Below are 24,236 nucleotides of genomic sequence, written 5' to 3' on the forward strand. Positions count from 1 at the left end.
CTCTCTCTCTCTCTCTCTCTGACGCTGGGACTGGTGACTCCTCCACAGTGTTTACTCATAATTCATACGGAGAGATTCCACTCAGCTTCACTATGTTTGCCTCCATTTGGTACGCCAAGAAGCTTGGACGCAGGCTGCTTCAGAATGCTAGGAAGGCTAAAATGCAGAAGGTAGGTGTAGGAGATTTCCATTTACCATTTTACATTTAATAGAATATGACCTTGTTTGTAGTGCTTTCTAATCTGAATTGATTAGCAAAAGGTGGATTGGAAATGGAAATGAGGAAGGACATGTATTATTGGGTTGTTTCTGGTGTGTGTTTTCATTAAAGTTTGTTAATGCTAAAAAGCAGTTGGGATAATCGTAAAGGAGTTTCTGGTTTGCAAGATTTAGTACTTCCCTTTTTTTTCCCTCCCCCAGATCTAATCTTCAACGTCATATAGTGGGAGCAACATAATAACGTTTTATCCCATTGTCTGAATCCCAGCTTGCTTTACAAAGCATTAATAATGATCTGTATCGTTCTCATTAAATAAAATCCTCTTAACCTGCTGCCTTCCTGTTATCATTGTGTTTACCATGCTGTACCATCTGTGAAGTTTAGCAGTCTGTCTTCCTCTCTTATTCTCACTCTTTCTCTCCCTCTGTCGACTCTCATAGCCTTGAGATGTTCAGCACCTTATCCGATTTGTCCTATAGCCTGCCTTCTTGAATTTTAGCTAGTCTTGTTTCTGACCAGCTCACTTCAATTCTTATTTGTCTCTTTCTATCAGTAATCCACAACCTTTGGTGCCCTTGCTGAAGATCACGGTTCCTGTCATCAGCAAGGGTCCTCATCACTGTTACTCTTTGAAGGGAAGAGGTGTGTCTGTGCTTGAACTAGTTTAGGATTTGTTTGCAACAGGTTTTATTCTCTTACCTGCCTAATGTGCAAATGCTCAGAGTTTGAAATTTTTACTGGGGGAATCTCACAAAGTATGCCCAGAGCATATCTATGCCATATTTCAACCTAAAATGGAAAGAAAAATAAATTCAGTACTGTTCAAAAGTTTGAGGTCAGTAAGATTTTTTTTAAATGTTTTTGAAAATCACTTATGCTCACCAAGGCTGAATATATTTGATAAAAAATACCGTAAAACTGTAATATTGTGAAATACTATTACAAATTAAAAGAAAAAAAAAAGTTCTAAAATGTAATTTATATTTGTGATGACAAAGCTGAATTACTACAGTGACATGATCCTTCAGAAATCATAATATGCTGATGTGGTGCTCAAGAAACATTTCTTATTATTATCAGTGTTGGAAACAGTTGTGCTGGTTAAGGTTTTTGTGGAAATCATGATACATTTTTTCAGGATTTTTATGAATAGAAAGTTCAAAAGAACATAATTTATTTGAATTTATTTATTAGAAATCTGTTATAACATTATGAAGGTCTCTTTCTTAAAAAAAAAAACTGACCCAAAGCTTTTGAACTTATGAATGCAAGAAAATGAGAACTCAAGAAAATGAAGCGTATTTTATAAATATTTTTATATATATATTATATATTACGTATATATATATTACGTTTTTGCACTGTATTTTTATGACAGTTAATGTTATTAATGTAATACTTTTGTTTGTTTGTATTTTTAGTATAGTATTTTTTCAGTCCTCATTCTCAGTGATGTTCATTGTATTCTCAATTACTGTAATACAGTAATTAAAATTTGCATAAATGGAAGATATTACATCAAATGCTACAGATATATTTTTTAAATAATATATATTTTTCCACATTACGTTAATGAGAATCCTGAAGTGTGTTTAATGCTTAATTATCAGGAAAATAAAATAAGAACCATTTTTTTGTGAGATTCACCCCCTTTGGTTAAGTTTTTGTGTTTTTGGTGCAGGCTTTGTTCTTCATGTGAGCATCCAGCATATTGCTGCCTAGCAACCCATAACGTAGTGTTTGGGTGAAAGAATCTCCAATCTCTTTTTAATGTTCACACATTTAAACACATACGTTTTCATATGCTCAAGCCTCCGAGGTGAGGAGGAAGATGAAGAAACTGATTTAAGCACACAAAGTGAAGTGTCCAAAGGACATATCTTCCAGTCTGGAACTTTATGTCCAGAAGAGCAGAACGTGGGCGACCGTAGGCCACATAAGGGTGGATCAGTTAATGGTTCTGAAATATGCTTTAATGTGGCACAAATCAGTTTTGAAGGAAAAGTGCTAAATTGTCATGAAAATGATTGACCGTGACATGTTCTTGATAGGTTCATAAATTCACCCCACCAAAAGCTTGATGATTGTATTGATTTTGTTTTGGCAGGAGGGTTTCACACCATGCTCACCTTCCTGCCTGTGCTGGCACTGTTTCAGACTCTCCAGCAGAGGCTTCTGGAACATCGCTGGAGTTTCTTTGAAATTTGTTTTATCTGTCCACAGAGGAACCTTGGTGTGATGTTTCTTGACGCTGCTGATGTTTGGCCTGTTCTGTGTGAGGTTTTATGATCTTTGTCTCTAAGGGAAGATCTATCAACTACAGCAGCAGTTTGGTAATAATTGAAATTCTTTAATTTGGCAAACTGTCATTTGGCTTTGTGTTTAAAGCTAAGGGAAATGTATTGTAGAAGGAGTGAGACTTTGTATTATGGAGATTTATTGGGTTAAAGTGCATGTTTTTAGCTTTTGTGCTTGATTTTCCAGTGTATTTTTCTTTTGATTTATGGATCCATAAATAAGCATCTCTCACACACCTGAATAGTTGGTGCAGGTGCGCTGAACACAGAAAATAATATGAAAAAGAAGAAAAAGGTCTTGCACACTGCTGTAGCTTTCAAGCTTTCAAAGAAATCCAATATTTTTTGAAATAGTAATGATTTGATCAAGCCTTCATCAAGCTTTTTAACCAGATTTCTGGCATTAATGATTATTCATGGTTTTGCTATTGGTGTGCTACCTCTGAGAGGGTGTTATGGATAAATCTCAGGGCTTGTAAATAGATTTGTAAATGTTTATGGCCCAATCCTTACAATAAGAAACCATTACAACCCTAGGTTGTTCCTGCAAGTTCCTGTAAGTAAATAGGCACCTGCTATATAAATATTCCTTTATATTATTAGAACATCTCAGTACACTTTCTCTACTCTTTTTTTCCCCACATCTTCAAAGATCCAATGACTTCTGCCACAGTTCATAATGCTCAACTTGGATTTGGGGAGTGTTTCACACTTATTCGTGGCCTCACAGCACACCTACTATTACGGAGGAACCACTGAAGCGATACAATCAAATTGAAATGAACCTTTTTTCATTATTTGATCAGTGGAAAATGCCCATTTTCAGCCATTTTTTTGTGTTTTTGAATAACCTCTGAGCAGAAGTAATTTATTTCAATGATTTGAAGAGGCCTTGGTGTTGTACCTCTATTGGCTCTATAGCCTTTATGAGCTCTCCCAAAAATAGTGCTTTATGTGAATATTTTTGATTTCATCTCCAGAAAGATGGTTGTTTTTGGCTTTGTTTATGTAGCAGTGAGGCTCTTTGTCCTTATGCGTTCAGTTGCCCTTCATATAAAAGATGTGTGTCTGGGTCAAACCTGGACAGCATGCGCTCTCAGGTCATGTTGCCCGCTTGTCCTCAGACCCATTAAACTTGAGGAACAGTTGAAGGTACACAGTCTCTATCCTCTCTTTGACCTGCCCACCCCAGCAGCTGCTCTGTAAATGTATCCACACTTAAAATATGTCCTGAAGTTATACTGAGTATCTCATATTCCAGTAATTTAAGGGATCGTTTATCCTAAAATCAATCTTCAAAAATGACAAAAAAAATAAACATATCCTCATCATAACAGTAGTCCACATTACTACACTATATTCCAAGACTTCAGTAGCCATTCGACAGCTTTGTGTAAGGAACAGATACAAAATTATTTTGCTACTGTATTTGCTGAAAATTTCTTGACATTTGTGGTCACCATTGATTTTCATTATATGGAATAAAACACTTTGGACTTTTCTGTGTTTCATGAAAGAAAGTCACACAGGTTTTTAAAAGACATGAAGACAGAATTTTCTTTTTATGACTACTGAACAAATAAGTGAAAATGAGTGGTTATAATTGCATTTGAGTTCAATAGTTCAAGGGCAGTGTTTTGTGGGGAAAAAATAAATATCTCTTGGATAAATGTGCAGTCAACACAAAAAGATTGAATACTTTAACTCATTTTATGTAAAGGCAAACAGTAGGAATGTCTAAAAGCTTCTTTTTTAAGTGGTTTGAAGTCAAGGTTAGACTTTAAAAATATTTATCTTAATATATGAAATATGAAATCTGTCTTGATATGAGATACATTTTTTAGGGTGACATTTTACCTATTGACCCAAGTGGTAACATTTCAACACTGTCAACCCTGTACTATAGTATCAATTCAACATTTTAACATCACACATCATTCTGCATTCATCATCACAAACCATGGTCAAACATGGTAACACTTTACAATAAGGTTCATTAGTTAACTACTTTAGTTAACATGAACTAAGAATGAACAATACTTCTACAGCATTTATTAATCTTAGTTAATGTTAATTTTTAACATTTATTAATGCATTATTAAAATCAAAAGTTGTGCTTGTTAACATTAGTTTATGCACTGTGAATGAATGTGAAGTAACAATGAACGACTGTATTTTCATTAACTAACGTTAACAAAGATTAATAAATACTGTAATAAATGTACTGTTCATGGTTCCTTCATGTTAGTTAATACATTAACTAACATTAACTAATGGAACCTTATTGTAAAGTGTTACCTCAAGTGTTACAACCTGTGTTATTTTTGCTTATTAATAATGTTAGAATAGGATAGAATTCTATTATATGGAAGAACTGGAAAAATAAAAAAAAATTATATTCCAAAGTAACATTTGTAAAAATTCAGAAAGCTTTCTTTTAGACTTTTAGGTTATAGTATTTATATCTAGCAGTATATAAAACAATAGAAGTGTATGGAATGTCCCCATTTAGATAGAAAAGTAAATGAGTGTGAGTGTGTATAGAAATAGCAGTTCCACCGATGTCAAGCAGGAATTGTTAGCAAGCCTTACACAATATATTTTCCTTTATAGTTTCAGTGGCGATGAAGTTCTGCTCTAATTTTTTCTGTGAGCACAGTGCAGTCTCACATATTTCATGCCGGTCATTGAGCCCTCATAAAAAGAACTGCAAGGTTCAACACATTTTTTTTCTCATGTGTGTGTGGCCCAAAACATTACTAGATTCGGCTCTGGCTGGAGCCTTCCCCATTTGTCTCCCTCATTTGCTTCTGTAAGGTTTTATCATGCGGCGATGACTTTTTAAAATTGGTTTTCGTGCAGGGCCTGATTTATTTAATGCAACTTTGCCGTCCGCATTGTTCTTCACATTCATATTGGAGGGTGGCTATTGCCTTTATGTCTGTAAAATGAGGCTTGTACATTAGCAGAAAGATTTTTTCATTAATGTTGCTATTTAGTGATTCAGCAATGTATATGTATAGGGGCTTGGCACCGGGCCAGCATGTTTAATGATATTACAGCAGAGAAAAAAAAAAAAACATGGGGTCATTTTTATATATGAAAAGTAATAAAGGAATAGGAGAGGTGAAGTGATGTAGCCTTTATCACTATGGAGACATGTTGACATTTGTGTTATATGAATAATGTATAGGCTTTCAGGAGTGGCAGGCGGTTATGTATAGGATAAGAGGAAATGAGTGGTGTTAACACTTACGCAGTGTTACCTGGAGCAGAAATTAGCCAGTTGAATTCAGTTTCCTCTTATGTGGTTTGTTTGTTCCAAAATACTCTTTCCATTGCATATGTCATAAGATCTGTAAAGACCAAGACAATACACGTTGTAACTGGCTTGTGCTATTGATAGATTCTGTCTCACTCTCTGTACCTGTTCTTGTCTCCAACAAATTGAGGTGTCTCTTGTCCTCACTCTAGGAGCAGCAAACCTGAGAATCATTTCAAGTGATGCTGATTCAGACTACAGCCTCTACATTATTGATCATCCTGCCAGAATCTAGTCGAAAGCCTTTTTGCCTCTCTGACTAGTTTTAACAAACTCCAATTTGACTTGCATCAGCCTACGTTAGGATGTTGACTAGATTTGTTATGTCCAGGTTTTGAACTCCGGCTTAAACCAATCCTGGTGCTGGATTGCATCCCAAATAGGGGATGTTTGCAGTTCTGCTGCGGATTAGGCCACGTGTTTTCTGAGCCAGTCCTGGTGGAGGGATATTTGACAGATGTGGCTTAGTGCCACCACAGGCTCTGCTGTGAACAGTGATAAGTTTAATCACAGGAAGTTAGAGATGTCACTTGTTTTAATAGGTGGTGATAGATGAATGTGTGGGCTGTACACTCAAAGGCCTTCAGAGGTTCAGGTGTTGAGGTTCACTTTGTATTTTGAGTTAGAAGATTTGTTTTAAAACCTAGTGGTGCTTTACTGTCTACTGCATACATAAACAGCTGCCTTTTAAGGCAGCATTCAAACCAAAATGGAACCTTATAAATGAATGCTCTACATAGGCAGCAGTTACACAGTGCATACAACACAATGCAACTCGCAGTTCTAAAAGACTTTATTTTTTAAGGATATGATACCTTTAAGTGTATATATATATATATATATATATATATATATATATATAATATATATATATATATATTAGGGGTGTAACGGTACACAAACATGACGGTTCGGTCTGTACCTCGGTTTTGACATCACGGTTCGGTATGGTTTCGGTACAGCAGGGGGGAAAACTACACTTTTTTTTTTTCTTTTTTTTTTGTTTAAATGGTTTACTGAACAAGTTGCTCTTTCTTTAAATACATTCAGTTATAGTTTAAATTTTCTTAGTGATAAAAATCTACCTCAGCTTATGCTTTTACTATTAAACAGTGGTTTACTGAACAAGTAGCTCTTTCTTTAAATTCAATTATAATTAACATTTCCTTAGGGATAAAAATTTACCTCACCTTATGCACTAAATTAATGGGAGCCCTTTTACTGTACATTACTATAAAGTTGTAATTAACAACAGAGCCCAATGTTAAATGTAATTACCATTTATTTTAAAATATAACAATGAACACTCCACTTTAAAAAAAAATTATCCAAACATGTAAATTGCACATAATGCAGTTTTTAAATTAACTTCTGCATTTTAAGATTTCTGTTTTTTGAAATATATTCATTTACACAGTGGCTGTCATTACTTGTTTCATAACAGATTTATTTAAATATACATGAAATAATTAAGACATCGCTAACAGGTAAAGTACCGAAAATTTTCAGTATGAATACGTGTAATACATTTTAAAATATATTAAAATGGAAAACAATTGTTTTAATCTGTAATAATATTTCACAGTAATAGTATTTCAAAACCACATCTTAAAAACCACGTAATTTTGCAGCAAACCTTTAGGAACAGACAAGTGCTGTCTAGGTTGGCATCTCATTATGTTTGGGAACATAGCTGTAGTGTTGAAGCATAAAGGCAGGATGTTGGATCATTTTAGAGAAGGACTGTAAAACTAGTTAGTACCACATTGTTTGTGTCATTGTCTCTCTCTCTCAACCTCTTTTTTTAAATAAGTATGCATTGTTTAAGTGTTCTCTAGAGCTGCAGAGTTAGAAGGACTTAATTAGCACTGCCTTAATGAACATCATGAGAACATTACAATGGCATTAGCAGACCGAATGGCCAGATGTTAAAGGGCTGCACTAAAAACATCCCTCTTTTTCTTTGTCTTATCGCTCAGAATAGATAAGACTGTATGCATATTCAGATTGTCTGCCACTATAATGCAATGTTGTGGAATTATTATGGAGTATATCATCTCCATATCCATATGGAGTATATCATCATCTTTGTTTGCTTCAGCTATTGTTTAACCATCAGCAGCCTCAAAGTTCATGCAAATAGTTTCTTTGTTGTAGAGCTGCATATCTTCAAGGACATTTTGGTAGATTGTGAGAAGGAGGATGGACCTTGAGTGTTGCGTTTAAGTTCTGGCTATAATAAGTTGTTTATATTATCATATGAATGTATTTACATTGCTTTGTTATGATACTTACATTGCAGATTGATTGATAGTTATGTAGATTAGATTTTAATTAATGAATTCGTTTATGAATTCATTTTCCCCACCTACTTGGCATTAATTACATTAGCAGAAATGGTCCATTTTGATTTCATGTTGTTTTAATTTTAATTTACTGAATACATAATGCTCTAAATTGGACAGCTCCGATTCATCACTCCATGTCAAACTGAATGCTTCATTTAACTCTTAATTAGGAGAACAAATTGTCTGACATTTTCTGATTCAGGAGGGGGAATTGCTGCGCGTGTCGTGAGATGGATCTGACAGGTGAATTCGGCCGCTCTTCACTCTGAAATGAGACTGTTAATATTAGGATGGCTTTCACTAACACAAACCATTTCCCCCTGGGCTTAAGGCCGGAGCACGTCCCTGTCGGCTAGCAGACAAGCTGTCAGCGACTGACAGTCTATTCCCACAGCGAGAATGCTAGAAGAGGTCAAATGGCAGAAACCGTAACACAGGCTAGAAGATCCAACACCACTACCAACAATATTGTAATCAATAAAGTTGAACTTTAACTAAACGGAACCAGTAATGACCCTTAAAAGTACTGTGGTGATATTATGGTATTTCCATTGTAAATGTCAAAAAAAAAAAAAGTTTTTTGTACCTCCCTTTACCTTGGTTACTTTTTACTTTTGCATGCTGTTTGTGTCACCAAAAAGAGTTGAATATTTTTTGTTGCTTTTATTTGATGATTTAAACCGTTCTGTGTTTGTTCTATTTGTTTGTTTGTAAGATTGATGATGTGAAGTTCCAGTGATGTATTTAGTGGTAAAAACAAAACAAAAAAAAACATTATCTCATTAGTTGCCCCGCTGGTTTGTAGATCTAAAGGAAAGAATTATGTGTCATCAAACAGCCCACCATTACCTGGAACAAACCCAGACATACGCTTATTTCATCGTCCTGCAATCTGCACTGTGTATTTATTCTTTTCTTGGCTCTAGTCCTGAGATCAGATCATTATAAAGGCTTTAACAGTCCCAGATCAGAGCACACATGTACAGTAGCTTTTTAGCTCACTTTAAGAGTCAAACAGTAATGTCAGACTGTTGGATACCTACTTAAATAATGTTACTGTTAAAATACTTTCTCTGTGCAGTTTTATATGCAGAAACATGTACTGTATAAGCGAATCATTCATAGAATGAGAATTATTTTAATGTATTTTTTTGTATTTTATTTTTGTATTTTAATGATTTATTTTTTTATATTGTTTGTTTTTTGTTTTATTTTTTAGATAATTCATCGTCGTCTTCTTATTATTATTTTCTTTGGATTTTAAAAATTAGTATGATGTTGTTTAGGTGATTATGAAGTATCGGTTTTGCCTAAATTAACTTCTGCATTTTAAGATTTCTGTTTTTTGAAATATATTCATTTACACAGTGGCTGTCATTACTTGTTTCATAACAGATTTATTTAAATATACATGAAATAATTAAGACATCGCTAACAGGTAAAGTACCGAAAATTTTCAGTATGAATACGTGTAATACATTTTAAAATATATTAAAATGGAAAACAATTGTTTTAATCTGTAATAATATTTCACAGTAATAGTATTTCAAAACCACATCTTAAAAACCACGTAATTTTGCAGCAAACCTTTAGGAACAGACAAGTGCTGTCTAGGTTGGCATCTCATTATGTTTGGGAACATAGCTGTAGTGTTGAAGCATAAAGGCAGGATGTTGGATCATTTTAGAGAAGGACTGTAAAACTAGTTAGTACCACATTGTTTGTGTCATTGTCTCTCTCTCTCAACCTCTTTTTTTAAATAAGTATGCATTGTTTAAGTGTTCTCTAGAGCTGCAGAGTTAGAAGGACTTAATTAGCACTGCCTTAATGAACATCATGAGAACATTACAATGGCATTAGCAGACCGAATGGCCAGATGTTAAAGGGCTGCACTAAAAACATCCCTCTTTTTCTTTGTCTTATCGCTCAGAATAGATAAGACTGTATGCATATTCAGATTGTCTGCCACTATAATGCAATGTTGTGGAATTATTATGGAGTATATCATCTCCATATCCATATGGAGTATATCATCATCTTTGTTTGCTTCAGCTATTGTTTAACCATCAGCAGCCTCAAAGTTCATGCAAATAGTTTCTTTGTTGTAGAGCTGCATATCTTCAAGGACATTTTGGTAGATTGTGAGAAGGAGGATGGACCTTGAGTGTTGCGTTTAAGTTCTGGCTATAATAAGTTGTTTATATTATCATATGAATGTATTTACATTGCTTTGTTATGATACTTACATTGCAGATTGATTGATAGTTATGTAGATTAGATTTTAATTAATGAATTCGTTTATGAATTCATTTTCCCCACCTACTTGGCATTAATTACATTAGCAGAAATGGTCCATTTTGATTTCATGTTGTTTTAATTTTAATTTACTGAATACATAATGCTCTAAATTGGACAGCTCCGATTCATCACTCCATGTCAAACTGAATGCTTCATTTAACTCTTAATTAGGAGAACAAATTGTCTGACATTTTCTGATTCAGGAGGGGGAATTGCTGCGCGTGTCGTGAGATGGATCTGACAGGTGAATTCGGCCGCTCTTCACTCTGAAATGAGACTGTTAATATTAGGATGGCTTTCACTAACACAAACCATTTCCCCCTGGGCTTAAGGCCGGAGCACGTCCCTGTCGGCTAGCAGACAAGCTGTCAGCGACTGACAGTCTATTCCCACAGCGAGAATGCTAGAAGAGGTCAAATGGCAGAAACCGTAACACAGGCTAGAAGATCCAACACCACTACCAACAATATTGTAATCAATAAAGTTGAACTTTAACTAAACGGAACCAGTAATGACCCTTAAAAGTACTGTGGTGATATTATGGTATTTCCATTGTAAATGTCAAAAAAAAAAAAAGTTTTTTGTACCTCCCTTTACCTTGGTTACTTTTTACTTTTGCATGCTGTTTGTGTCACCAAAAAGAGTTGAATATTTTTTGTTGCTTTTATTTGATGATTTAAACCGTTCTGTGTTTGTTCTATTTGTTTGTTTGTAAGATTGATGATGTGAAGTTCCAGTGATGTATTTAGTGGTAAAAACAAAACAAAAAAAAACATTATCTCATTAGTTGCCCCGCTGGTTTGTAGATCTAAAGGAAAGAATTATGTGTCATCAAACAGCCCACCATTACCTGGAACAAACCCAGACATACGCTTATTTCATCGTCCTGCAATCTGCACTGTGTATTTATTCTTTTCTTGGCTCTAGTCCTGAGATCAGATCATTATAAAGGCTTTAACAGTCCCAGATCAGAGCACACATGTACAGTAGCTTTTTAGCTCACTTTAAGAGTCAAACAGTAATGTCAGACTGTTGGATACCTACTTAAATAATGTTACTGTTAAAATACTTTCTCTGTGCAGTTTTATATGCAGAAACATGTACTGTATAAGCGAATCATTCATAGAATGAGAATTATTTTAATGTATTTTTTTGTATTTTATTTTTGTATTTTAATGATTTATTTTTTTATATTGTTTGTTTTTTGTTTTATTTTTTAGATAATTCATCGTCGTCTTCTTATTATTATTTTCTTTGGATTTTAAAAATTAGTATGATGTTGTTTAGGTGATTATGAAGTATCGGTTTTGCCCACTCAAATGATTGTCCACAACAATTTTAATCAAAAGACTAGTATCTCTTATGATGTTCAAAGATCTTTTGATGGCCTTAGATGTATTCTGAGCAGGTACCTTGATCATCGCACAGCACTCTGAGTTCTGTATTTTGATTAATTACCCTGAAATTCGTAATGCATATGGATCATTAGTTCATCTCCAGGCAACAAAAACACCATTATATGAGCTGATGTATGTCTGTGCTTAGACATCATGTCTCCTGTTTCAAATCTCTTCATTTTTTTCCACCTTTGTCTCTCATACACAATAATATTTGTATTTGATCTGTTCTTCTATCACTTCATGCCTTCTCTCTCTGCCTCTCTCTGGGAAGCCTTACAAGATGTGCAGGTTAAAACTTATGTATAATAGATGGAGCTCTCGGCTGCAGGTAACAGACGGGGGGAGTTTGAGTTATGGATTTCAAAATGTCATACTGTTGATATGCAGAGCAGGGTGGATATAAACATAAGCAGAGAGAGATAGGTAAGGATAGGTTTTTGAGATGAGTGTTGGCCCATATTTAGAGTGCCTTGTTTAAGGGTCTGCTTTTCTTTCTTGATCTTTGTGTATGGTAGTCACGAGGCAACTCGATTCATGTTCCTGAAATGCTTATTCATGCATTGGTTACATCTCGGATTGATTACTGTAATTCTCTTTTATTTGGCATTCCTGAAAAACAACTTAATCGATTACAGTTAATTCAGAATTCAGCAGCTAGGATAGGTGGTTATGTACTTTCGATCACATAACTCCTATTCTTTTTAAGTTGCATTGGCTTCCTGTTCATTATCGTGTACATTACAAAATTTTACTTCTTACATACAAAGCACTTCATAATTTGGCACCTCATTATCTTTCAGATCTTCTCCATTTGTACACGCTCTTTGAGATCATCTTCTGCACATTTATTGTCTGTTCCAAACTTCAAGATGAGTTCCTTTGGTGGTAGGGCTTTTAGTTGTGCAGCGCCGAAGCTTTGGAACTCTTTACCTTTGCACATTCGCCACCTGGATTCAATTTCCCATTTTAAAGCTCAGATAAAAACGTATTTGTTTAGAATTGCTTTTAATGATTTGCTTGTTTAATGTGTTGTTATAATGCTTGCTTTTTATGTTTTGTTTTATTGTACGGTGTCCTTGAGTGTCTTGAAAGGCGCCTATAAATAAAAAGTATTATTATTATTATTATTATTCCTCATCCTTGCATATCCAACTTTATCCACTGATCCCATGGGAAAGTGAGAGAGACAGAAAGACTGTCTGTAGCTGACCAGGGGTTGGATAATTCAACACCACATAATGAATGTGAGCAAAGCAGTTTTGACCAAATCATGTCTCAGAGCGAACCCTTTCTTGTTAATGCAACACAAACACCAATTTTAACACTGCGACACAGACAGCACACATTCACACCTATAACATAGACGTCAAAAAAATACCACAGCAGCACAGTGTCTGACACAATCATGAAATAAAAAAGAAGTATAGAAGTATCAGAAAAATAATATATACGATCATATAAAAGGCTGTTGCTTCAGCTATAGACTTTTGGCCCTGTAAGCTGTTAGAAAATAAACCTTTGTACAACACTTTTCACACTCTCAATTTATTATTTGTCCACCAGTAATATCCAATAATTATTTATTTATTTTCTTCCTTATTTATTTTTTAATTAAAAAATTTCCAGCACATTTATAATGTTCCGTGTCATTCTGTGATAGAAATGATGCTGATGTATAGTTGTAGTTTTTGAAAAATGGAAATAATTTCCAAACAGCAAATTGAAAATGGTTTAACTTTTTGTTTTCATTATCACGTTTATAGAACATCTAATATTTAGATTTTTATGATGAATTTTCCTAGTTTAAGATTGAAAATCTAAGTCAAGGGTAAAACTATAATATCTTTATACAATGTGATCGTCATATAAAAAAAGAAAAGTTGAATCGGTTTTAATACAAAATAAAACTGCTTGAAGTTGAAGAAACATTAATTGTCTATATGCATGCTAATATTTACAGTAGATGTGTATACAACACAGCCACATCCCTTGATTGAATCGTGTACTGTATATCTCATTGCATTTCTTTTTCGCCCATTCAGACCAGGCTGCAATTGCTATAATGATCAAGCAGCTGTCAGACCATTTCCTCTGCGAACCTGATTAGCCGCTTGTTGTCATTTAGCGACATTTAGCGCTGTAATCAGAGAGATAACACATTTAGCCTGTCTATTCCGGGATTTCCCATCATCCCTCTTTGTCTGATTTGGCAGCATGGAGCCCAGGACATGGTTAATTGCTGTTTTTGCGCTTTGCGCGTTTAATTTCCCTTTCACACTCAACATCCTGTAATGCGCATTTAAGCCTGCTGAGGTGTTCCCAGTGTGGTGAATTTAAGTTTGGCTCGTGTCTGCGCCTGATAAACATCACTGTGTATGGATGTGTGTTTGTGTTTGTCGGCTCCATTATTGATTGGCTGTAATCTGGCAGTGGCCACTCAGTGGAGTGATGTTCCCCTAGGCTTTAATTATATCCCCATGTGATTTGCATCTCAGTGCTGCCCCTTGCTAATCTCATCTCATCTACCTCCCCTCCGCCACCCCATCACTCCCCTGATTTATTGAGTTTGTGTCACTCTCTGTGAACTTTTTTCTCCCTACCACACCCTGAAAAAAGTCCAACTAAGCTTCGGTTAGCCTAGCCTACCATAGCACAGGCCACGGCCAGAAAGATCCATCTCAGCCATTCCACTCACATACGCCATCCCCCGATGGAAGGAGATACTCATCCGAGGATGAATAGACTTCTGGGACAGATGCTGTCTTCTCGAGCAGCACAATGATTTGTTTGAGAGTTAACGCCTGTCTAAGCCTGGAGTTCTAACCGTCCTAACATCCAAAGCCGCTGGATTTGGCTTCTGCTATTTGACTGACTTTCGGTTTTCTAAAGAATCAATGGATTTGTTTGTTTATTAGCCAAAAGCACTGACAAGTCAATTTTTTTGTGGTTTGGCTCTACTGGGCTGTGGATATGTACACTGTATCGGTGTTAGGGTGACCTTGTTGTGAAACTGTCCATTGATTGTGTGCCTTCGAAATGCTTTGACAGAGGCTTTTGTGGATGTTTGCGCATTGTCCAGCTTTGCTGGGCGAACAGCCATCCGCCATGAGCTACATGCTGGTGAATAATGGCCTTTTTCGGGAGAAGTTCCACCGAGGAAGCGAGCCCAACCTTCTCGCCCCACCTCGAGTTGAATCCTTACGACCGCTGCACAAACGTCTCAGCATGGAGGCCTTGACGAGCAAAGCTCCAGACTTGGGGCCGATTAAATGGCCGTCGCTCGTCACCATCTGTAAATGGAAGCAAAATTTGACTGAGAGACTTCTAAAGAGACACCGAAGGAGTTGCAGTCAGGTTAGCAGCTCTTTATTCAGTTTAACCATCAAGTTTAAAACAAGTAGACCAGCATTCCATAACCAAATCTTTTAGACAGGGTTTCCCAGGCAATAAAAGACTGAATGGTTTTCAAAACTAGACTACTTAAGAGGAATAATTGTTCACAATTCTCCATAGGTCCTTTTAACCGCCTTCTCGCTTTTGTTAGATAATGCTATTTTAAGTTCTCTGTCTCTCTGGTGGATTTAGCCACTCTTCCAGTTTTTATTGAACTGGTTTCATAATTTCTGAAGTTGATTGCACAGGCCTGGCTCTCGACCAAATGCGTTCCGGGCATTAGCCTTTGAAACATCACCCACAGACGCTGCCAGCACTCAGAGACATATTCCAGTGGAAAAGAGACTAATGAAACTAATCAATGTAAGAGCTGTCTTCTGTCTTTAGAAGGACGCCAGAGGTGTTAAAACAATTTAAATTTGGATGTGCAGCCTGAAGCCATATTTTAGACAGAAAATGCTCAGAATGCTATGCAGTGTAGACACTGAGAGGTTTATGTATGTTAGGCTAGATGTGCTAACGCAAGCATCGCTCTTAAAACTCTTGCAGTTTAGGGTGTTATTATTTTTCGAAGACAGTCCAATCAAAAAAATCCTATAGACTTGCATTGAAGGAGGCACTGAGCTATATCTAGGGACCAAAATATAATAGAGATTTAGGGAAGGGGACTTTTGACTTGTGCCATCAACACCCTAGCAACCACATAATAATGCACTAAAAACCTCTTATTTTTGCAACTGCATTGCAACAGTTGTGGTGAGCACTGCACAATCAAGCACCTGCATTTTTTTTCAGAGAACAAACTTGAGTTGATATACTGTAAATAAAGTATAGTTGAGGTACAAGTTGACAAGATGGAAAGGATAAGAGGACATTAAGACCCTGGGGGAAAGGGACAAGCCATTGAGGAGCTGAAACTGTCTCTAAGGAGCTTTTAGTGAACACTAATGGTGATTATTATGGAGCTGGTGGTGCTTAACGCAATGGCCATAGGCTGGGTTCAGGGAATCTCTTTTCGTGAACCCAACAAAAAGCTATTTCTCCAAAGTAAGTGTTGGCACTGCTTCTGTATCTGCAGAGCTAACCTCTCTACCCCTTGCATTAAATTATAATCACTCCCCTGCTTAACTTTACACTCTTTAAAATCTCCCTCTGCTCCTGGGTTAGCTTTTTAACTTTTTATTCCATAATTCAGTGAACTGGTGTGGTTGCTAAATCTGAGGCCAGGTCAGCGGTATGAGCTCTGACAGCTATTTTGGCAGACTAGCACTCCTTCGAGCTTGTACACCACAAGCTCTGTTCTAAAGCTGTATATTATTATTATTTATTTTCTCATTTCTCATTTTTGGCCAAAAATGTAATATTTATTTAAATATTTTGTGTTTTGTCTTTTATCAAGCTCATTTGGAATCTCCAAAATTATATCAGTAATATTTCAAATCAGTAATAATAAAAACAATAAAATCTGACAGCAATGGTACAGTTATTTTAGTATTATTATTTATATACTATTGTTGTGTTTATTAATATTTTGAATGAGAAATTTTATTTTTTCATTTAAATTTTAGTTTTCATTTTAGTTTTCATTTTTGATAATTTTGTCTTTTGCTTTTGTTTTTTTTTTTTTATTATTTTCTCTTATATTTGTTTCTATTTAGCTCTATATTTATTTCAGTTTTAATTTAATAATTTTAGTTTATTTTAGCTAGTTTCTAAGGCAACATTTTCTGAGGTTTTAATCAAGTAGTACTTTTATTTTAATTAATCTTAATTTCAATTAACAAAAACAAAAATCACATTAATTTTTAAGTTAGTTCAGCAATGTGCATGGGCTTTCTAGACGAGACTCTTATGACTTCTCTAACATTGAACACCTCCTATGGGCTCTTAGTGTTTAGCATTTGCTAAATACTGACCAAAGTTTGTCACTTCAGTTGATGATTGTCTGACTCTGACAAACTTTACAATAATTGCTGAGTTAAACCAGTAGTGTAAACATGCACACAATCTGCGGCAGTATCATTGCCTTTAATGGGCACGAACTGACTATGTGCTGCAGTTGGCAAATGACTGTACCATCATTCCTCACTCTCAGTTCTGAGACAGAGCGGCTGTACAACAGTTTAATTTGCTCATCCTGCAACATTACTATGCCAGTGAGTAAAATCATTCACTTTTCATCTGAAGTATACACACAGGACAAAGCTTTCAGCAGAGATGCTTGTTTGATCCATCATACAGGAGCTAGAGAGAGAATGGATTTTGGCAATTATTATTATTTTTTTTTTAAATCAGTGCCAAGATCAATCTGAGGGCCTAAACTAATTTTGTAGCAACTTGTCCTATCTCAAAGTCTAACCACAAGCCCCACCTTGTGGTGGTAAATATGAACTACAGCAACAGCACACGGGACAACCAGATACCCTGAATATTATATTTGTTTTCCTTTTTGCCATGATTTCCCCCTCACCCCATATTAACACTATAAATTTCTGCTATGGTGATAAAATTACATAATGCACTATTTGATGACACAAAAAAGTTCTCAGGTAATATGTAAAGCCTTTTCAGTGTTTATTTTCCTAAAAAGCCTATTCCTGTCAGACTGTATGTCGACTTTCTCAGCATATGGTCATCCTCTCTCTAAGGTACAGGAGAGATGGGCTCTGGACCATAATGGCTTTCACTGAAGAACAGGACGAATCAACCGCTTAAACTCTGCCCTGCAATGTGGGTTTGAATTTTTTGTGGGGATCTTGCAAGTCTTGCAGAGTGGGAGTTCTTGTCTCATCGTGTGTGTGTGTGTGTGTGTGTGTGTGTGTGTGTGTGTGTGTGTGTGTGTGTGTGTGTGTATTTACGGTTTGAGAGCAGTGGAAAGCACAGTAAGAGAGGATGAAGGAGAGAAGAGAGTCTTTCAGTTCCTGTGAGAACTAAGACACGTGGTAGCCTGAGTACTTCTCTTCTATTAAGAGCCGCATGAGAGAGGGGGCTTTTAATTAGAACCCTGATCCCAGACACTCCCAGTGTCTGTAGTGTGAATTATAAAGCCAAGTATTTTGTCATTCGTGCTGCTTGAACAGCACCAACTTCCTGCTTTCATACATACACAGTGTCCAAATTAACCTTTGCCAAATGCCAAATGCAAGTTGGATTTGGTGAGTAAATGGAAAAATAGAGATACCTGGCATTTAGCCGATAACTTTATTACAGTAGGAACTGCAACATGACGTGGTTTGAATTAATTTTGTTGGAATGATAGTCTAAAGCTCACAGGTGACATTCAGCGTTCAAATCCAAGACATTCAGACGTCTACTAAATAAAACATTTGTTGTGATTCGTACCTGATCTAATGACTTCTTTAATCTAGGACACTGAAAATCTTTTCTTTCTTTTTTTTTTAACTACATGTGACAACTCATTTATTTATTAATTAATTTATTTATTTATTTTGGTTTGTCACAAAAATACAAAGAAATATAAAACTGCATAATATTTGTGCTATCATAACTAAAATAAAGAAATAAAATAATGTTTTATATTTATAATAATTTTCAATAAAATTATTTTGTAATAAGTAAATTAAATTAATATTATTATTATTTTTGTTGTTGTTTCAGTTATTCATTAAATCAAATTTATATTTTTTTCAACATATTGTATAATTATAAAATGGATGTAATTAGTATATAATTCTTACTATACAATATGAATATATTTTTTTTAACATTTAATAGACATCAGTATTTTGACCCTTTTGATCTTTTCATCTGCATTTATGTGAGTAAACTGGGAAATATGTGTCAACTAAGATGGCTTGTCATATGCTGGTTGTTTTCGGTGTGTATGACATATCCAGCAATTTCTGTGTTAATATTACATCCACATAGTTGCCATGTTCTCTCACCCTTGTGAGTGTAGCTGCTTGAGTGGGCACTGCGACGTGTGTGAATGTCAGGGTTGACCACCTGTCACTTGATGGTCTGTCTGTTGAAAGGTGGGAAAATTAATTTGACAGCATCTTATGACATTTTCAACAGTATTATGGGTTTATCTCGGTGACGTGGAATCACAGCTTGCTGGCATCCTTGACTAGCATTTGGCATTGACACATGGCATACAACTCACACACACACACACACACACATCCTGAGGCTGTCATCATTTCGAGAATTGACAGTGATAAGTCGTGTTTGTCATCATGTTAAAAGTGTGATAGAAAACGCGCAACACTTTTGGGAATTAGAAATGGCTGACATTTTCTCACTGGATGATTTGGCTACATTTTAACTGACTTCTCTCACACATTTCAAGTATACATTATTCATGCATTATAATTCTATCCTAATTATAATTCTGTCCTCCAATTGGCCTTGTTAGCAATAGAATACTAGTTTACTATTTACAGAGTACAGGGCTGGCTAAGTGTCCGGCAATACCTTGTATTTTTAAATTTTTGTATTTTTAACTGTTGCGTGCTACATTGGAGTCACATGACATCAACATATTACATGTGAATGGTATCCAATTATCATCTATAAATAAAATAGGTTATTTTGCATTTTCAGTACAATTTTGTGTTTTAAACAAAGTGTTTTGGTAGTCTGATGCCTCATATTTGGCTGCAGTGGAGGCTTTCCATGAATAGTGACTTAATTTCAATCACTTGGCTTTAGAGGTCATGAATCATTAATAGCCCATTTGAAGAATATTCTGGCTACTCATTTCCATACAAAGAAAGTCAAAAAGTTTAAAAAAGACAAGACATTTTTGATGGCAGTCCTTTACCATCATCCCTTTACCATACATTCATGTTCTGTTCAAACCCATTAGTAGAGCTTGATGGTGTTTGTGTGCCCTGCAGGTGGGATACAAAATGTCACAAGAATTTAATTGGAATGGGCGAGGAGAGAAACCTGCTTAATTGTAGGATCAGATGAATTGAACGCTCCATAGGGATTGTTAATTATACAAAATACTGTATGATTAACTGGCATTTAGACACTTAGAATGCCTACCCAGCTACATATTCTGAACAAATCACTAAAGCCTTCATCATCAACCTCCAGTGTGTTTTATTAATTTTCATCTAAACTCACCCCCAGATGGGAGACACTATGTGAGGGAGGATTACTAAATCAGAATGAATAACCATACAGCCAAAAGACTGAATCCTAAACAAATATTAAGCACTGGGAATGCTTCTGTGAAGATAAATTGGCTTGTTTTTGTTTTTTTCCTGAGCTGTACTGTGTACTAGTAGCCAGTAGGTGGGGTTAATGTACACTGGTTGAGCAGACAGTCAGCGCAGCACTCTGGGACTGATTTCTGATGTAGCTGGATGGTTTAACTTAAGCAGTTAAGCATCAGTTGCTGAGCATAAAGCCCCTTGTTTTGATTAAATGTGACTAGGTTGGTTATAAATAGAACTCTTATTGAATTAATGAGGCTCAGTGATCCACAAGCTACAGGCTCTGCTGTTCCTTACACAGTTTTGTGTCTGCTGCTGAATTATGGCTTACAAAATTTAATTTATTCATTTACTTTTGTTTAGTACATTCTTAAAATGCAAATAACAGGCAATATTAATATTCATAATAATATATGTATTAAAATGTTAATACATATTAAAAGTTAAATTATTTTTAATTCAGTTTAATTTAATTAGTCCACACTTTAGGGTAACACTTTAGTTTAGGGACCAATTCTCACTATTAACTAGTTGCTTATTAGCATGCCTATTATTAACATATTGGCTGTTTATTAGTACTTATAAAGCACATATTCTGCATGACCATATTCTATATCCCTAATCCTACCCAATACCTAAACTTAACAACTACCTTATTACTATTAATAAGCCGCAAATTATAAGTTTATTGGGGCAAAATTTGTAGTTAATGGTTTGTTAATAGTGGGAATTGGACCTTAAAATAACGTGTGACCCACTTTGGTTTAGGGACCAAATCTCACTATTGATTAGTTGCTTATCAGCATGCATATTACTAGTATATTGGCTGTTTATTAGTACTTATTAAGAACATATTAGTTTTTATTCTGTATGACCATATTTTAGATCCCTTAAACCTACCCCATACCTAAACTTAACAACCACCTTACTAACTAGTAATTAGGATTTTATTGAGGCAAAAGTCATGGTTAATAGTTAGTTAATATTGAGAATTGGTCCCCAAACTAAAGTGTGACCACACTTTGCTGCATAGTCTGTTGGGAAATGTTCTGCTGTGAAGTCCACACCATTCCGGGCTCCACTGTATAAAGCAATACTCTAATGGAATTAGTGGGCTAAAGTCAGTCACACCTCGACTTTCTTCCAAATAACGCACATTTCATTCATAATATTATAAATACAAGCCTATAGTTCCTGCACATTTTTGTTTTTCTGAATTGTGTGAAATGGCTAATAAAAATAGGTAATACAAAACGATTATGTGGTCACCAAGGTGAATTGGTTTAGTCTTGACTTCTGGTCGTGAGTGACAGTGTTAGGGGGATGGGAAATCTGTTGATTGTCGATTGCCAAATAAACACAGAGATGGACAGGAAAAGGTCAAAGCCATCAGGTGCCCAATTTAGAAAAAAAAGAAAAGAAGAAGAGGAGAAACGAGCAAAAGATAAAGGTATGCAACTATGTTCTCTCTGTATGATTATTACGGTATCCATGTCATGAATGAAGGGCTAATGTTAATTGGTGGGTATAACTCTTAAGTTTGTTAGCCTTTTTGCTATGATGCTTGCTATGCTTATACAACAATAATTCGGTTTTAACTCAACAAACACGAGATCTAATTTCACCATAATATTGTGCTTTGCAACAAAACTGTTACAAGTTCAGTTATTATTTATTTCCATCAGTTGGGTTAACGTTAGGCCCTGTAATTAGCCAATGGAATTTTCAAATCTGTGTAATTATAATTTAAATCGGACTACTTTTCAAATTGTATTTCATAAACCAACATCTCAGACGTTATGTCAAAACGTTATGGGGTTTCAAATCAAAAAATGACTTTCTGTTACAGAACAGCTCACTGGCTCTCTCACTGTTGAGAGCACACGGCTCAGATACCACCCAGAGGAGTGCCGCTCACCACAGCTGCGTCCTCTGAATGCAAACCCAGAGACAGGGAGGTGAAACACACAGGGCGAGAGGAGGAGAGGAACGTGCATTTGGGATGACGGATTACCTGAGCAAGCAGCAGAGCTGCTGTGTGGAGATGCACGGCCGTGTGGGAGATCGTGGAGAGGGCGAGGCGCCCTGCTCTTGCAGCTGGCAGCACGAACCTCAGCACGGATACAACTACCAGCCCTCGCCCTCTCCGTCCATGTCCACCCTGCCTCGTCAGAGGGCCAAACTCATGGCTTCACGCTCCGAGAGCTCCTGGAGGAGTCCCAGCCGCGGCGCACTCCGAGCCAAAGGGGGGAGCTGTGATCTGTGGACGGAGTGTGGCTGCCATCCGCACAGCTGGCACGAGCCGTACCAGGTAACTGCTGCCATCTGGGCTAGGTACCAGGGGCGCGAGGGGACAGGTGCATGATGGGTAGTCAGATATGAGGGCTAGAATAAGAAGTAAGAAAAGTGAATGAAGTCGGGTTGATTAAGTTGTTAAGGGCTTAAAAAACCCTTTGTAAAATTGTGATTTTCGGGACTGAAAAAGATTTTGAAATTAGAAAAAATCATGGACAATTCATATAATTTAATGTTAGGGTCAGTATGTTTTTTTATATTAATACAGCATAACTGTTTTCAACATTGATAATAATAAGATTTTCTTGAACAATGGCATAGTAGAATGATTTCTCAAGGATCATGTGACACTAAAGACTGGAGTAATGGCTGCTTTCCATCACAGGAATAAATTACATTTTATAATAAAAACAGTTATTTTAAACTTTAATAATATTTCACAATAAAAGTTTTTATTGTATTTTTATTTTTATTTTTTTTTCAAATAAATGCAGCCTTGAGCATAAGACACTTTTGTCTGTCAAAAACATTAAGATATCTTAAAGACCACAAACTTTTGAATGGTGTATATTTAATCTTTATCCAGTAATCACAAACTAAAAAAACTGACAACTGAAAAGGTCTTGGAAACTGTAAAATGCTAGCTGGGCCGAGACTATTCTGCTTTTGAATGATGGTGGTTGTTTAATATTTGGTATCAGGGTTTTTTTTTTATAGTTGAATGGTTGTTGTATATGTTGCTGTAGCTGTTCTCCTAAGTGTTTTGCTCTTCAATAAGCATGTTATTACCACTGGAGCCCCTGTTCTGACATGCTTGTTGTTCTTGTCGCTGGGTGTGCTGATATAACTTTGTATCGCATGAACAGTTCTACACAACATGGCTCTCAGATCACAAATACTACAGCTAGGGCTGGACAATAATTCAATATCAATATGTATCGCGATATAATTTTTTTCAATAACGGTGATATGATTTTAAGACACATTTCCGATATTTCGATATACATTACCAGTTTCCCATACATTGATTTATTTGTGCTGTTTGACTTCGTTGAATAAACATGAGCACTGCACGTTTCAAAATCATAACACGGCACGGGTGTTTTATATGAATGTATCTCTGAAGGGAACCGACTGTATATCGTGATATCAATTTTGGCCATATCGTCCAGCCCTAAATACAGCAGTGATGATAACGTAATCTGTTTGTTCGTGAGCGAGAGAGATCCAGCTAAATGCCCTAGATCAGGCCAATGCATCACACCCCAGAGTGCACTAACACAGCTGGATGCTGCACTCCAAAGACCCTCTGTTTATGTGTTTGTGTGTGTGTGTGTGTGTGTGTGTGTGTGTGTGTGTGTGTGGGTGTGTGCGTGTGTGTGTGTGTGTGCCCGTGTGTGTGTGTGCAGTATGCATGCAAATTAATTATGAAAGATAAAACTAATTTTATTTTCTTAATTCCAGGAGACACCAT

General features: G+C 35.9%; 1 protein-coding gene across 34 annotated transcripts in view; it reads left to right on the forward strand.

The window, feature by feature from the left end:
• dlg2 (discs, large homolog 2 (Drosophila)) overlaps window positions 1–24,236 on the forward strand; it is a 212,174-nt gene that overhangs the window by 105,989 nt on the left and 81,949 nt on the right. The window contains exon 1 of one of the 34 annotated variants that reach the window (XM_016490347.1): window positions 65–170. The exons of 31 other annotated variants lie outside the window; for them this stretch is intronic. In XM_016490347.1, coding sequence (XP_016345833.1) covers window positions 93–170 — 78 coding nt within the window. In that variant the 5' untranslated portion in view covers window positions 65–92. Of the gene's footprint in view, window positions 1–64; window positions 171–14,824; window positions 15,240–22,348; window positions 22,779–24,236 lie in introns of those variants that run through there. 2 more of the 34 variants (XM_016490337.1, XM_016490325.1) reach the window with 2 other exon arrangements.

This window comes from Sinocyclocheilus anshuiensis, unplaced genomic scaffold (genome assembly GCF_001515605.1).
Source record: "Sinocyclocheilus anshuiensis isolate Anshui unplaced genomic scaffold, SAMN03320099.WGS_v1.1 scaffold186, whole genome shotgun sequence".
NCBI lineage: Eukaryota > Metazoa > Chordata > Actinopteri > Cypriniformes > Cyprinidae > Sinocyclocheilus > Sinocyclocheilus anshuiensis.